We start from the raw sequence: 14,717 nt of genomic DNA, 5'->3' as shown, positions 1-14,717 counted from the left end.
ACAGTTATTATTACTTTGTACACTGTAATATAATTTCCCCCACTTTCTTTTGCATTTCAGTGTTTCTAACATATAGACCACTTCAGGTACCACAGCATTTTTATATTCTCTTTGCCTTTTTGGTGTCACTTCTGCACCCTGCTGTCTCCCTTTTGCATCATGTTGCCACCTTTGACCAACCTGTTTTTTTTCAAGCAAATTTTTTAGGCAAACAATCAAAGGAAAAAGGCCTCATTAAGTCTGTGTTTTATATATTGCAAGTAATAATGCATAGTTCCCTAATGAATACTAAAGATGGAAATCAATCTCCTGGTTCTGCTACCATTCATATACCCAGCATATACTACAGATGATTCCCCCCTATTGATGCACAATTTGGGTTCAGTCAGAAAACCAAGCATGTAATAAAATCCAGTTCATGAGTATAAGCTATTGGCACTTTTACTCCAGTGTTTTTGTCCTTGGGCAACTTCTCAGTTCCTTACAATGCCCCCGGCTGAGCAAATTTCTTGCTGACTTCTTTGGAAGTTTTACTTACAAGCCCAGGAAGGCTCAGCTTTTGATGCTTATATTTTCCAGTTAGAGTTATGGCTTTAGTCAGATTATATTTAAAGTGAGAAAAAGACTATCTGATAACTTTATTAGACTTGACTGTTAGATATCTTGCCCGGCTTTTGATGCCGTCCATGTTAAATGGAGCCAGGATATTAGATATGATTCTTTTGTATTATCACATTGTGCATTGCAGAAGGTCTTTGCTGAAGACTTTTTGTGGCTGTATGCATTGCAAATACACCTTGTCAGTGCTCTTTGTGAATGTTTCCTGTTTCTCATAAAAATTATGTGTCATCCTTTCAGTGTTGGTGAAACTGAGAGTCAGAAAGATACGATTAAGTAGCTAAATTTACTGAAAGATTGTCAGAGCATAGAAAACAGAACTTTACTTCTTAGGGATTTATGCAGCATTGACACCGAATGTGAAAACCACAAGTGATTTCAGGGTCTTATAGTATCAAAGCAAATATTTCTTATATAGCCTGCCAAAATTGGCAGATATATATGCAAAAATTGGTGAAAGTAAGTATGAAAATCAATAATTGCTATGGTTATATGAATGCTGAATATTTCCTACCCACTTACATGCACAATTGTGTTGTAAAGTTAATTTATTGCTGGAATTATTTCAGAGGTTTGCCATGTTTGTGTCTCTGTTTACATCCTATCATGAAAGATCCACATGTCATCTCATACTGTCTAAAATTTTTGCTTTCATACACTGTGTGCTTGATGGTTTGATTGCCTCTAAGAGCCATGTCTGCCTAAGGGCAAACACTTTGTTACTTGCCATAAGGTAGTGGCAAAGCTTCTTCAGAGACGTTTCAGTAAAATTTCCACTCTCACAGGTCATAGAGAAGCAGGTGTATCAAAATATTCCTCTATACTCTGAGTCCATGGTTGTGCATTTCAGAGCTGTTTAAGGAATTTGAATACCCAATTTCCATATAATCTTGGTATTCTACCATTTGATGAATGTGAGAAAAACAGCCTCACCTTCAATGTGCGTCAAAAATGGTTTTGTAAGCATATACCATAAAGCATCTGGTCACCTCACATTAACTCCTCATTTAGGAAAGTCTTTAGAAATTTTTTTTAAGTCTTAGCCAGAACTGATGGTGGAGGGAATAATGATTGTATTTGAAAATGTGTGCAACTCTTGGAGGGGAGGGGCAAAACACTTAAGAAGGGGCACTAGTATTTCAAAATAAGTGTCAAATAATGAGTTAATGACATCTGCTGAAAGATTACTTTGTATCTTCTTAAAGCTATCAAATTAATGTGTGTCCATGCTGTCGGGAGTTAATTGCCAGTTAGTGACAGGGTTGCCATTTAATAGTTGTCACCAATCTGACAGTTGTAAATCAAAGGAAATTTGTTCACATCATAAGAGTTATACCACTGTAAAACCAGTAAATGCAAGGAGACTTTAAGGGTCTGACTTGCTTAGATTCTTTCCTTTCAGGTGTGGACAAAGGTTTACTGTGAAAAAAACTTTTCAGACCACCAATTGCAAAGAGACTTGATATAGCTGCTGGGATTAAATAAATTGTAAACCCAGAGTGATCTCTCATAGTTCTAAAAATAAAAACGCAGTATATAGTGTTATTCAGAAGGAAAAAAACATCATCGTCTTGTGAATTATGCATTCTTATCTGGTCCATAATCAAGAGCATTTCATAACAAAGTGAATATTTTATCAAAAGTCAAACAATATGTTTTAAAAATCAGAAGAAGCATTTAAAACTAGTGCCCTTGCATCCTAATAATTTTATGGGAGTTACAGAGCTGAATACAAATTCATGAAGAGCAAGAAAGAGTTCAAATTAATGTTTCATTTTCTAAATAATAGTAAGAGATTCTCTCCCCTACCTCCAGTTCACATAGATGCATTATAGTTGGTATTTGACAGACTATCATAATTTTTCAGGGCAATGCTTTCAAATGTATTTTAAGGCTTGTGAACCTGAAAAATGAAGAGTTATTTTGCAATTGTGATGCATTAGGAGGAAGTTCAATCCCCAAATGAATCATGTGTTGGGGATCCAATATTTTCATACCAGTCCCTGCAGATTAGTCAACAACAACTGCTCCAGGTTGCTTGTACAGGGGTCTGGGCTGCTGTCATATGTCTTTGGGATATGATACAAAACAGAGGATCTGCATACTTTTGGTCAATAAAGACCCTGTATGCCATTTAGCAAGAGTGTGGGTGGTTAATGGTGGTGCCCTGGCTGGGTTTCAGCTGTGTTATTGCATTTCACCTCCTTACTGCAGTTATCTGCAGTTTCAGCAGGACATGGTGTTCCTCACTTTGATGCCGAAACGATTGAGCTGTGCTCCTGTGCATCATTAGGCAGCCGCTGTATTCCAGCACGTAGGTACGCCCCTGACATGTATTCAAATAGGCTTGGCTTCATGTCACGTTTCACAGTTAAGTTTTGTCAAAATTACTTTTTCAGCATGGTCAGTGGTATTACTGTGGATTTAAATGTGCAATTACTCTGGTTATGACATGCAGCCATATTTACCTGGTACCTATAATAGTAAAGTTTGCAAAGGCCTTTGAAGATCCTTTTGGTCAAAACCCAAAGCTTTTTAGCTGCTGAATGCACAAGGAGACCTGGAGTATGAGGAGCAAGAAGAGCAAGAACCATTGCAAACTTGGCAGGAAAAATAAATATAGGCATGCATATAAGTAAATAAAATGTCCTTCATGATAATCTTCATTTGAACACATACTGACAATGTATTCTCTGTGATACTTTGGGAGAAGGCTACTTCTCTGTCCCTGCTGTAACTTGCTGGTGTCATCACACATACCCTGTGTCTTTGGGGCAAAGAAAACAAGTCCAACAAGTATTGGAATTGGGGTGTCAGATGGGAGGAAGATCTATCGCTTTTGATTTTTCTAGCAGAGTGGAGGCTGCCGTGAAGCCAAAAGATAAAGATTTCCATTATTGATTGAAAACTCAGTAGTTCTGCACTGTGTTTGTTCCTGCTGCAGCAGTGTAACTCAAGGAAAGGACTGCTGACACTACTACATGAGTTTGTTTTCATATGGTTTCTGTTGTAGAAGGGCAGCTGTTAGGAGGTGCATGAGAAGTTACAGATGAGGGTTAAAAAGTTTTAACCATTGCTCTGTGCAGGCTGGGTGTGTTATATCTTGTGCCACTTCCACATGTATCATCACAGTGAGCAAGTATGCACACCTTTTCTTCATGTGCACAGGAGCAAAGTAAGTTAAGTAAAAACACATATCAGGCAAATAAGTATGTGACTGTATGTGTGAGTGTACAATTTACAGAAAACTAGATATAGGGCTTGCTTCCATCCTAGTGAGGTCTGTGGGAGTTAGCTGAAATGAGCAAGAGGTGTTACACAGTGCGCCATCTGTACTAATTTGAGTAGCTGTGCTACCGCAGACTTTTGGTAACTTCTACTGCAGGAGTAGTACCCATAGTGTAACAGCTTGAAATTTAATTGGGAAGCAAAGAGCTGGTCCTGGGAAATTCAGCCAAACAAAACCAAAAAACCTTAAATCATGTAAGTTATTTAGGCTTTTCTGTGTTAGAAACAAATGTTGATATTTTTTTCTGTCTACACCCTGATTAAAACCATCCTCTGCAATTAAAGCATGACCAAATGAATATCTTTCAGTCTGCTTTTCAACTGCTACAGCTGCACTCAAAAGTGTTTCTTTGACATCAGCTAGAAAATACATAGCTCTTTAGGAAGGGGTTAGAGAAGAAAGATTTGTGATAAACACTAGGCTTGCTTAATTATTTTATCAAACATGTACCTATGTAATATTTTGTAGCATGGATACTTAGCTAATATGTGTCAAAAGCAGCAGTCTATGGTATATCTGCTAACTTGCTAAAGTATGAAGGCTAGCAGTGTGCTTTTCTATATAACTTTGAGTGGTTCTCGGAAGTTATCACAATAGTGCCCAAAAATACTCCGTGAGTGCTTCCCGGAATATAAGGCTTGTGTAAGAAGCAATTTTAACTTTTTTTTTTTAACCTTTCTATTAATCTTAACTCTCATATAATCATCTCTCACTATGTATTCAGCCAGATATATATATATACACATTTTACCTATGCCAAGAAGGTAATTAGTAACATAAAATTAGAACTGCAAAAAGTCTATGGTGTGTCTGTATAAATGTGTGAGTGTAGATGTACAAAATTACCTGCAGGTAGTGCAGGCATAGGAGTCAGCAGAGCTTCTCACTCGAAGTGAAAATTTAGAACAACCGATTTCATAACAAACATTCAAAGTTTACAGTGTATGTTTATAGCATATGTTTGTGTGGACAGCCCCTATTTTCTAAATAGGCAGTTTTTAAAATTGGAAGATTTTAAAGCAGAATTTTCTAAAGTATAAAGGCCCTCTGAGGACTCATCTTCACAATCCTCCCCAGTTAAGCTCTTAAAAATTAAAGTGATCTTTGCATTCATCTTCTATTGTAGCTGGTTTGTATCATCCAAGATAATGATCTTGACACCCATCACTTGTTCTTTCTGACCCAGAAGTTTAAGACAAGGTGTATTCTAACGTATACTGACACTTTTCTTCCTAACACATAGTCAGCAAAAACGAGGAAGCAGGTTCAGTGTGATTAACCATGACATTACTTTATGTATCTAACATAGTATGTGTGATCTGAATTTGTATCTATACTAATAATAGAGTCAAGTGTGTATTTAGAATTAGAAAAAGAGTCAAGGATAAGTCTTGTATCCTTGGATGTTAATTTAATGTTATTTAGACATTAAAAGTTTTTCTTTTGTGAGATAGCTACACACACATGCAAAATAAAATTTGAAAACAAACAAACGAACAAACAAAACAAGGCTATATGGGCAAAGAGGGAAGAGCATCAGTGTATGCCGTACAGGTTGAGCTTCCTTGTCTGTTGCCTAGTTTAGAGCTGTAAGTGTGCAGTGGTATCTCTGTACTCACTGACTTCCTTGTACACATTGTCACAGGAGGCTTGGCTTAATCAGTTGTGAGCTGAAAAATGTAATATAAATTGGAACCTTTTGTCATGAAATATTTAAATGTGCATATGATTTAATGGCTTGGGGAGAAGATTTAGTGTGAGAGATTGTAAGAAACAAGAAATCGATTACATGTAAGAAAGAACTTGAACCTCTAATCAAGTATTACTATATACAGAGAGATCCCTAGCTAGTTATAGCTTAATTCAAAGGGGATAATGGTTAGATTTTTTGTTAATTTTAAGTTTTATTAAAAAAATGACGTTCCTATTCACTTTTTATCTGGTTTTGCACAATACATACTTATAATGATTCATGGAAAGCCATCAGTATGTAAATATTGAAGCATATGCTACACAGTATCCATAGGTAATATGTTTTCAATGAAGTATAGGCATCTGCACATTTTTTCTTTACTTTTGCTGGGGTAAAAAACTCCGACCAACTTGTTGCTGAAAATTAGCATGCTATATATTGATGTAACTACTAACTGCTAGTGGTAGGAGAGGATCATTTAATAGCAGCTTTCTGATTCCCTGCTGTTTCTGTGACTGCAAGGGTAACCACATGACAATCACACCCTTGACTGCCAGTTTCTCTGATCAGTAGAACTTAGCAGCTGCTGAAGCCCTCCTCATTGTGAATCTTTCAACTAAATGAAACCAAGGGTGTTAGTGTCTCATTGAAAGGTAGCTCATGTAGCCACTTGCCAGCTTCTCGTAGTGCAGCTGTGGAGTAAGTCCTCGAAAGCACATTGGACATCCCCGCATTTAGACAATGTCTGAATGTTCTGGGCACTCAAAGAGCTGGATGCACTGCTGCTGCTGGGTAAGAGACTGTGCAATACCACTACCCACTTACATTTGGGGATCTGTTATAGGATCTGTACCTATTATTCTCACAAGTTATTGTTGTGCTGGCTCTATTTAAATGTTATTTACTTAAGTATCCATTTTTGTAAAGCGCCCATCTGTTTCATAAGCCTGTGAGTGATTTACAAATTAAAGCAAAACCAAAACAAATTATTACCAGTAGTATATTACAAAGCAGCCTGCAGCTGCCTGCAGACAGGAATCCTAATTCAATACATGTAAGCAGTATAAATTAGATGACGTTATTTCCATCTTCAAACAATGAAAGTTACAGTCAGAACAAATGCATACTTGTGGCTTGGGATTAGGAATATGCATCTGTAGATTAGGTCAGAGGTGATGGTGAAGATAGAGAGACCAATATCGGAAAGAAGTCTGAGTTTGCATTTCCAGGTCAGAATTACTCAAACATAGAACCAATATGGCTGGCTGGAAGTTGTGAGAGAAGTAGATTAAGAAGCTTTAGGTCACAGTCATGGAAGGAGTAGCCAAAATTAGTTATATACAGAAGAAAAATGTAACATTAGAGCTTTAAAATACAAACCTGTTGTTTAATGTGTGTTTGTGGGGCTCATTTTTTTTTTTTCTCCCTTCCCTCACCTCATTTTGGTTTTGTTTTGTCATTGAGTGAGGTTTTTTGATGTTCTGGTTGACTTTTACTAGATAGCATGGACTGCCTGTAAAATACTGCTCCACTCGACAGTTAAAACTGGGAGGGCACGTCCACAGTGCTTAAAGGTGTTCAGAGATGGGGACATTTCCTGACTAATGCTGCAAACCGGAACCATCATCAGCAATCGTGGTGTTTCCTCATCACTGTGTAAAGATGTGCTGAACATTTTCTGCAGGCACGTGTTTTCTGGGGCTTTCTCTCTGGGTCAGCTGGATAAGGTTTTCCATAATTAGTTGCTGTTAAGAGTTTCATAGTCTTGAAAGGTCTGATTGTTAATGGTCATGTGTGGAACCTTTCTAAAGGTTTTACAGTTGCATCTAAGGTACTGAAACACATATGGCATTGACTTTCGACATTAACTTTGTATCCAGAGAGGTGACACAGATGAGAACTAAAGTAATAAAACCAGCTGTAATCAAATACATACATATTTTACTATCTGGGGCAAGACACATTTTCCAGTACTCTAGAAAATGTGAGAGAAGAGAAAAATCAATCCTCTCAAGACTGAAAATAATAAAATAAATAAATAAATAAACAGATAAGACCTTCAAAGGAAAAAAAAAGGTATTTGCAGGCTTCATAATCAAACAAGGGCTATTGGTTTTTGCAATAGTGTGTAGTTTAAAGTGTTTGGATAAGGTTCTGAAGCTGATATTCAAGATTTGAAAAGATCAGAGTCAGTACCAAGGAGTATCTTGCAAGACTTTCAAGCTATTCAGTGCATGACGAAACAGTGGAATAATTCTGATCTGATGGTCTACAACAGCGCTTGTTTGTCATAGTTACTGTGCTGATGTTATGTCCACCATTTACCCAAAAGGAGAGTTGCCAATAAAATGATGTATTCATTATATAAGTATTTTAATATGGTTTTTATCAATATATGCTGGAATGGATTGCCTGACATTACATTGCAGAATTTTTAAGTCCTACCTTCAGGCAAATCTCATGCTTACTAGCAAAAATGAAAGTGTGAAATGCTTTTTAATGTATATTTAACAACAGATAGCCTAGTGATTACTGATGTGTAGTCTCTCAGGATTTTTCCCTTGCTATCAGAAGGCAGTGTTAAGAGACAACATTTTTACACATTTATGCTATCTACTTCCATCAGATGCTTACTTGTTACATATTTTTAACTGTCATTTATAGCAAGGCTGCAAAAAAAGTAATCTCTTAAGCCTAAACTATACCAAGATTGTAAGCTCACAATCAGTTGCCAGTAACAGTCCAGTTACACTTAAAAATTGTGTCCCAATTTCTACCTTTTGCTGCAGGTTTATAATGGGTGTAGGTTTTGGTATTGCTGTCATGGAGAAAGAAAAAGGATTAAGCTGCAAGTATTGTCCGTTATTTCTTAGATTTTTTGTATTGCATCAGAGTTTCTTGTGAGATGGCCCATGAGTGACTTTAATCTTAAACCTGTTTGTATTTAAGAAGCAAATCTATCAAATGCATTTATTTAGCTCTTTCTTATGGCATCGACATTAAATAGTGATTAAGGTGCAATTTTCTGTATTTTACAGTGCACTGCACAGCAACAGTTCATGTTTTACGCTAATGTATGTTAAATGTTAGCATTGTATATAGATCACTGTTCTTTAAAATAAAAGTATTGAATGCATTTTAGATCACAGAGACCTGTGGTCTACTTTTTGTTTGCTCTGACATTATTAAACTCAATCTATTTCTCTGACTGTGACTCTAATTACTATATACGCATGGCTGGAAAATTTGCATTTATTGTTTGAGTTGTACTATCACTCTTTGCATGTTGTTTTTTGAGCATAGTGCTTTATGTTCAGGCAGCACCTTCTATTGAATTCAATAATTATGCAGAATCAATAAGTTTTTTTCTTTGTGTTTATCTTTGTTGTTTCTTTGATATGGCCTTTAGGATGCTGCAGGCAAGGTGCTGGACCGCTGGGCCATCATGTCCAGGGAAGAAGAGATCATTACCCTTCAGCAGTTCCTGAGATTTGGAGAAACCAAATCCATTGTGGAGCTGATGGCAATTCAAGAAAAAGAAGGACAGGCTGTGGCTGTGCCATCTTCAAAGACAGATTCAGATATAAGGACTTTTATTGAAAGCAATAATCGCACCAGGAGCCCGAGTCTCCTTGCTCACCTGGAGAATAGCAACCCTTCCAGCATTCATCATTTTGAAAACATCCCAAATAGCCTTGCATTCCTGCTTCCATTCCAGTACATAAATCCAGTCTCTGCTCCGTTGCTGGGGCTACCTCCAAATGGCCTCCTACTGGAACAGCCGGCAATGAGGCTCCGTGAACCAAGTCTTACGACCCAAAATGAATATAACGAAAGCAGTGAATCTGAAGTTTCCCCTACTCCTTTCAAGAATGAGCAAACATCCAGCAGGAATGCTTTGACCAGCATCACAAATGTTGAGCCCAAAACTGAGCCAGCCTGTGTCTCTCCTGTTCAGACGCCTACACCTGTCAATGATTTATCGAAAACAGAACACACTAAAAGCTCGTTCCGCATTCATAGAATGAGGAGAATGGGGTCAGCCTCCAGGAAAGGAAGAGTGTTTTGCAATGCATGTGGCAAAACTTTCTATGACAAAGGTACTCTTAAAATCCACTACAATGCTGTTCACCTGAAAATCAAGCACCGGTGCACTATTGAGGGCTGCAACATGGTCTTCAGCTCTCTCAGAAGCCGCAATCGCCACAGTGCTAACCCAAACCCCCGCCTCCACATGCCAATGCTAAGGAATAACCGTGACAAAGATTTAATTCGTGCTACATCAGGTGCCGCCACTCCAGTCATAGCAAGTACCAAATCCAACCTAACTTTAACAAGCCCTGGGCGTCCACCAATGGGGTTTACCACTCCCCCTCTAGATCCTGTATTACAGAACCCTCTTCCCAGTCAACTGGTGTTCCCAGCTTTAAAGACTGTCCAACCTGTTCCTCCTTTTTACAGAAATTTACTTACTCCTGGAGAGATGGTGAGTCCGCCAGCCTCACTCCCTACAAGTCCAATAATACCAGCAGTGAGTGGAATGGAACAGCATCCCCCTCCTCCTTCCGAGTCATCAGTACCATCAGTGCTGATGCCCACCCCAGAGCCTAATGCTGACCTTGCCCCAAAGAAAAAGCCAAGGAAGTCAAGTATGCCAGTTAAAATTGAAAAGGAGGTTATTGATACTGCTGATGAGTTTGATGATGAAGATGAAGAGGTGAATGACAGCAGCACGATGGTGAATGATATTGGTCATGACAATCACTGCCATTCTCAGGAGGAAATGAGCCCAGGCCTGTCTGTGAAAGACTTTTCCAAAAGTGACAGAAGCAGATGCATTTCCAGACCAGACATAAGAAGGGCAGATAGCATGACATCAGAAGACCAAGAGCATGAAAGAGACTATGAAAATGAGTCAGAGTCATCAGAGCCCAAATTGTGTGAGGAATCCATGGAAGGTGATGATCGCCTCCAGGAACCTGGTGAAAAATCTATGATGCACAGTGACAGACCAGATGAAAATCACCATGACTCCTCCAATCAGGATGTCATTAAGGTGAAAGAAGAGTATACAGACCCTACCTATGATATGTTCTACATGAGCCAATATGGACTGTACAATGGAGGCAGTGCCAGTATGGCTGCCCTTCATGAAAGTTTTGCTTCTACATTCAACTACAGCAGCCCTCAGAAGTTCTCCCCAGAAGGTGAAATGTGTTCCAGTCCAGACCCCAAGATCTGCTATGTATGCAAGAAAAGTTTCAAGAGTTCCTACAGTGTGAAGCTTCACTATAGAAATGTTCATTTGAAAGAGATGCATGTCTGCACAGTGGCTGGCTGTAACGCTGCATTCCCATCACGGAGAAGCAGAGACAGGTTAGTAAATATTAATTGATTTTCTACATTATTAAATGTGTTGAATTATGTAAGAATAGGCAGTTTAGGATATATGAAGAAATAGAGAGATGCACAGTAATGACAAGTGACAATTGTGTTCCCATGACATTGAGAGAGTATTATCACTTTAAGATTTTTGTTGTTGCTTGGCATGCAGAAAAGCATATATTGTGCCATCTTCTTAAGTGACTGGATAGATAGAAAACGTCATTATTCTTTCTTCGTACCTGTGCACGTGTTCTGTACTTCTGTTTATAAGCTGCATCTTTTATTACATTTATTTTCTTTTTCCCTGAAGCCTTTAAAATAAGAAAAGCTTCTACTAAATATACAGTAAATTATATACAATACAAATATCATCATGCATGCATATCAAACCATAGAACTAGGAGGGAGGAGAAAGGGTGGATAGATGAATGGATGGACAGAGAGAGCAGAGGGACTGAACTAAAAGAATGATTTTCATCCATGTAGAGTCATAGAAAAGCAGACAGGAAGCATTAGAAGACTATTCTTTCTTCTCTTCGATTTTTAAAATAGCTACTATGTTGTAGCAAGAACAAGTAAATAGTAAGGAAACAGTTCTGTCTTCCTTTAGCAGAACTTACGCACCTCTCTGTCCACTGTGGTAATTTAGTCTACTTTGTCTTCTTTTCTGTATGTGAGCAATACCCTTCTCCACTAATGAAAATTATGCACACACAGAGAGGAAAGTCTAGACCCATATGTATTTCTAAGATTAATCAGGGTATTCTCTGCTGACCCTTCAGATGACATCATGCCCTGGCTGTGCTGCATCAAGACTGAAACAGCTGGGCTTAGAGAGAAGCAGCTGGTCCTAAAACTCAGAGTTTGTTGTGGTTTGCTGGTTTTTTTTTTTTTCCTTTTAATAAACTATTCTTTTTGATTCCTGAGAAAAATGTAAGGGTCAGAGAATAACACAGTTATTTCACACCTCTCATAAAAGCTCTTGCATGTGATGATAATCATATTGTCACATGACAAAATCTCTCTGGTTCATGGAGTGATGGTGAGCTTGAGTCATCTCTTTCCTTCGCCTGTGTTTTGCAATTTTTCATTAAATTGTAAAAATTCAACAGAAACAAGAAGGAAATTGAATGTATCTAAATGTTTCATGCACAGCTCCTCTTTTACTATTTTTTTTTCTTCATTGAAATGGATGTGGTTTGAAAATTAATGTATCATGTCATGTAAAATGAAAGCGAGTTAGCGTTGAGGATGCTGAGAAGCCAAAATTAATTATTTTGATAGAGAGTCCAGTCCCTAAATATCTCATGTCTTCTGTTACCATTTATGAAATCCATTAAACAAAAACATAGAAACACACATAAGAATATAAGTTCAAAATGGATAAGAAGGACTACCTAGGGAGTTTGCATTTGTATTGGATGAAACCACTTGAAATGAAGCAGGTAAAACTGAATTAAGACTCCTTTTTTGGTATATCCTTGTAACTTTTATGAAACTTGAGTTTGACGAGGGAAGCATGTGAGTCAGTGGCATATCTAAGCTGACTTTAGGTGTGTTCAACCACTTTCAGTTCCTGAAACTGCACAGGTTTTTTTCACTGAGGATTTGGCTTGATTGGCCTGTTTCCTCAAGTTAACTATGAAAAGTTGATCACATACTTAAGCAAAACAGCTCTGAATATAGTACATGAAGTAAGAAGTGGCTAGCTGTAGGATTTGGAACTTTATGCAATGTATTAAATTTCATCAAGAATCCATTGATACATCTTGCTAATAATAAAGGTAGCATAGTAAAAATTTATATTTTCTAAGATAACTGTGATGATATGCATATATTATTTCTGAGACAAGAACATTTTAAAAGGGCACGTTTTTAAAATACGTAATGAACTATGTAGGAAACTCTTATGAAACTTACTGAAAGCAAGCCGCAAAATAAAAATCTGATTCAGGAACTTAAAATGCTGCCTGTACATGTAAAGATAAAATTATTATTTACATATCATGTTGAGTTGTGTCAGGCACAAGTCCATCTTTTTATATCATTCCACTGGTAACATTCAGAAGGTGTTTCACTTGCGTGTTGTACTTGAGACAGAAGAAATTCATAGGTATGTTCTGTCCTTTAATTGCAAAGATAAAAGAGTGACTGTGCACTTCAAAAAATTCAAACGTGTGGTACAGTTTGTGTGCCGATTTGAGGTTGAAGTTTTCATAAGTACATTAGCACTCCTGGTTTGCAACGGTTTTCTGGAAATAGCTTGAAAGAGCCAAGTAATACTCTTGTGGTTCTTAAAAAATACTTCAGATAATTGGGCAAGAAATACCTTCAAATCTTCCCTCATCTATCCGTTCTTATCCAGGAGTGTGATGTCTAGGAATGTGTAGAAATAGAAGCATATAAAAGAAAGAGGATGAATGGTATAAGTAAACATTTTCAATGTTGTTTTCTAATACTTCCTGCAAGAAAAGAAGGCTTTTTAAAAATAACGCTAGGAGTATAAGTTAAATGAATATATTCTCTTTTTTTTTCTTCAAACTGTTTAATTGCCCTAAAGATTTTTCCATTTGTTTTGGGTTTTTTTCTGATTAACTTTGAATACGTACATTTAGTTTAAATGGAGTCTTAACCTAAGTATACAATTTCTAGCTCTATAAATTATGGAGAGCACCTCAAAGACAGCTGGATAACTGAATTAATAGCATTGCAAATGAGAACTTCTTTCAGCCACTTAGATCAATTTTATTTAAATATCAGAGGCATCTTGCTAGTAATTGCTGTAGAAGAAGTAAGAAATAACTACCTGACACACACAATCATAATTCCTGGATGATATTTGTCATGTAATGGTGTTCTATTTTGGACACTTAGTAAAAAATCTGTGTGATTTTCTTGTGTTGTAAGTCATATAATCATTGACTAGCTAGAGAAGCTTAATATTTCTTTTCTTTGAAAATTAAAATTCAATTCTTTTTTTAGTGCTTCTTAAAAAAATCAGAGTTCTTGCTATCCCCATAGCTTATAGTCTGGTGAAGTAATTATCTTTATTTTTGGCCATATACATATATGACATAATAAAATACATATTACTAATATTGTATTAATAATACTATTAATCCTGTTACAACTAGTTAGAGGTCTAAAAGTCATAACTCCAGTTGTATTCTTAAAGAAAATAGGAGTTTACACGGAGAAAAATAGCTATGGCTGATATTTTTTGTTTCCTTTAGAGGCCTCTGATATGCGTTAAGACCTTTTCCAATGCAATTCTAGTTAATCAAAGAATTGACTATATTCCCCCTATCCTGTATATGCAAAAAAATCTCCTGAATTATTGACAGTGGGTGTAGCTGTGGCAAAATGAACTTAGGAAGGGTGAGGTCTTGATGCAAACTGCTGGTTACCAGAGGCAGCAGATCATGTTAGGAGCAAACACAGTGCTGCTTTGACTGAAGGAGAGTTTTTCTATCCATGTCACAGCTGCAAGCCTCTGTTGTGGGATGCATCCTGTAGCAATTCATGTCAGGGTTTGACTAAATCCAGCTTAACCATTCCTACATCATTTGTGCCAGGGTCCACTGCTATATAAATATCCTTCTGCCAGGACCGTTGGAAATTATTCTGAAGTCTTTGACTAAACACTGCTATTCTTTGTAAATTAGAGTCAAGATAACCAGAGTAGTCAGGAGTCTCTCCACATGTGTTTTTGGCAGTGCAGGGCAGAGGAAA

General features: G+C 37.2%; 1 protein-coding gene across 14 annotated transcripts in view; it reads left to right on the top strand.

The window, feature by feature from the left end:
* BNC2 (basonuclin 2) overlaps positions 1-14,717 on the top strand; it is a 356,783-nt gene that overhangs the window by 296,227 nt on the left and 45,839 nt on the right. For all 14 annotated transcript variants that reach the window (XR_008447642.1, XR_008447643.1, XR_008447644.1 and 11 more), the window contains one exon: positions 9,010-10,976. Coding sequence is in view for 11 of the 14 variants with exons in the window: in XM_054053491.1 (XP_053909466.1) it covers positions 9,010-10,976 (1,967 nt within the window). In the remaining 3 variants the exon portion in view is untranslated. The remainder of the gene's footprint in view (positions 1-9,009; positions 10,977-14,717) is intronic.

Source organism: Cuculus canorus, chromosome Z, assembly GCF_017976375.1.
Source record: "Cuculus canorus isolate bCucCan1 chromosome Z, bCucCan1.pri, whole genome shotgun sequence".
Classification (NCBI taxonomy): Eukaryota; Metazoa; Chordata; class Aves; order Cuculiformes; family Cuculidae; genus Cuculus; species Cuculus canorus.
This window is presented reverse-complemented; position numbering and strand designations above follow the sequence as displayed.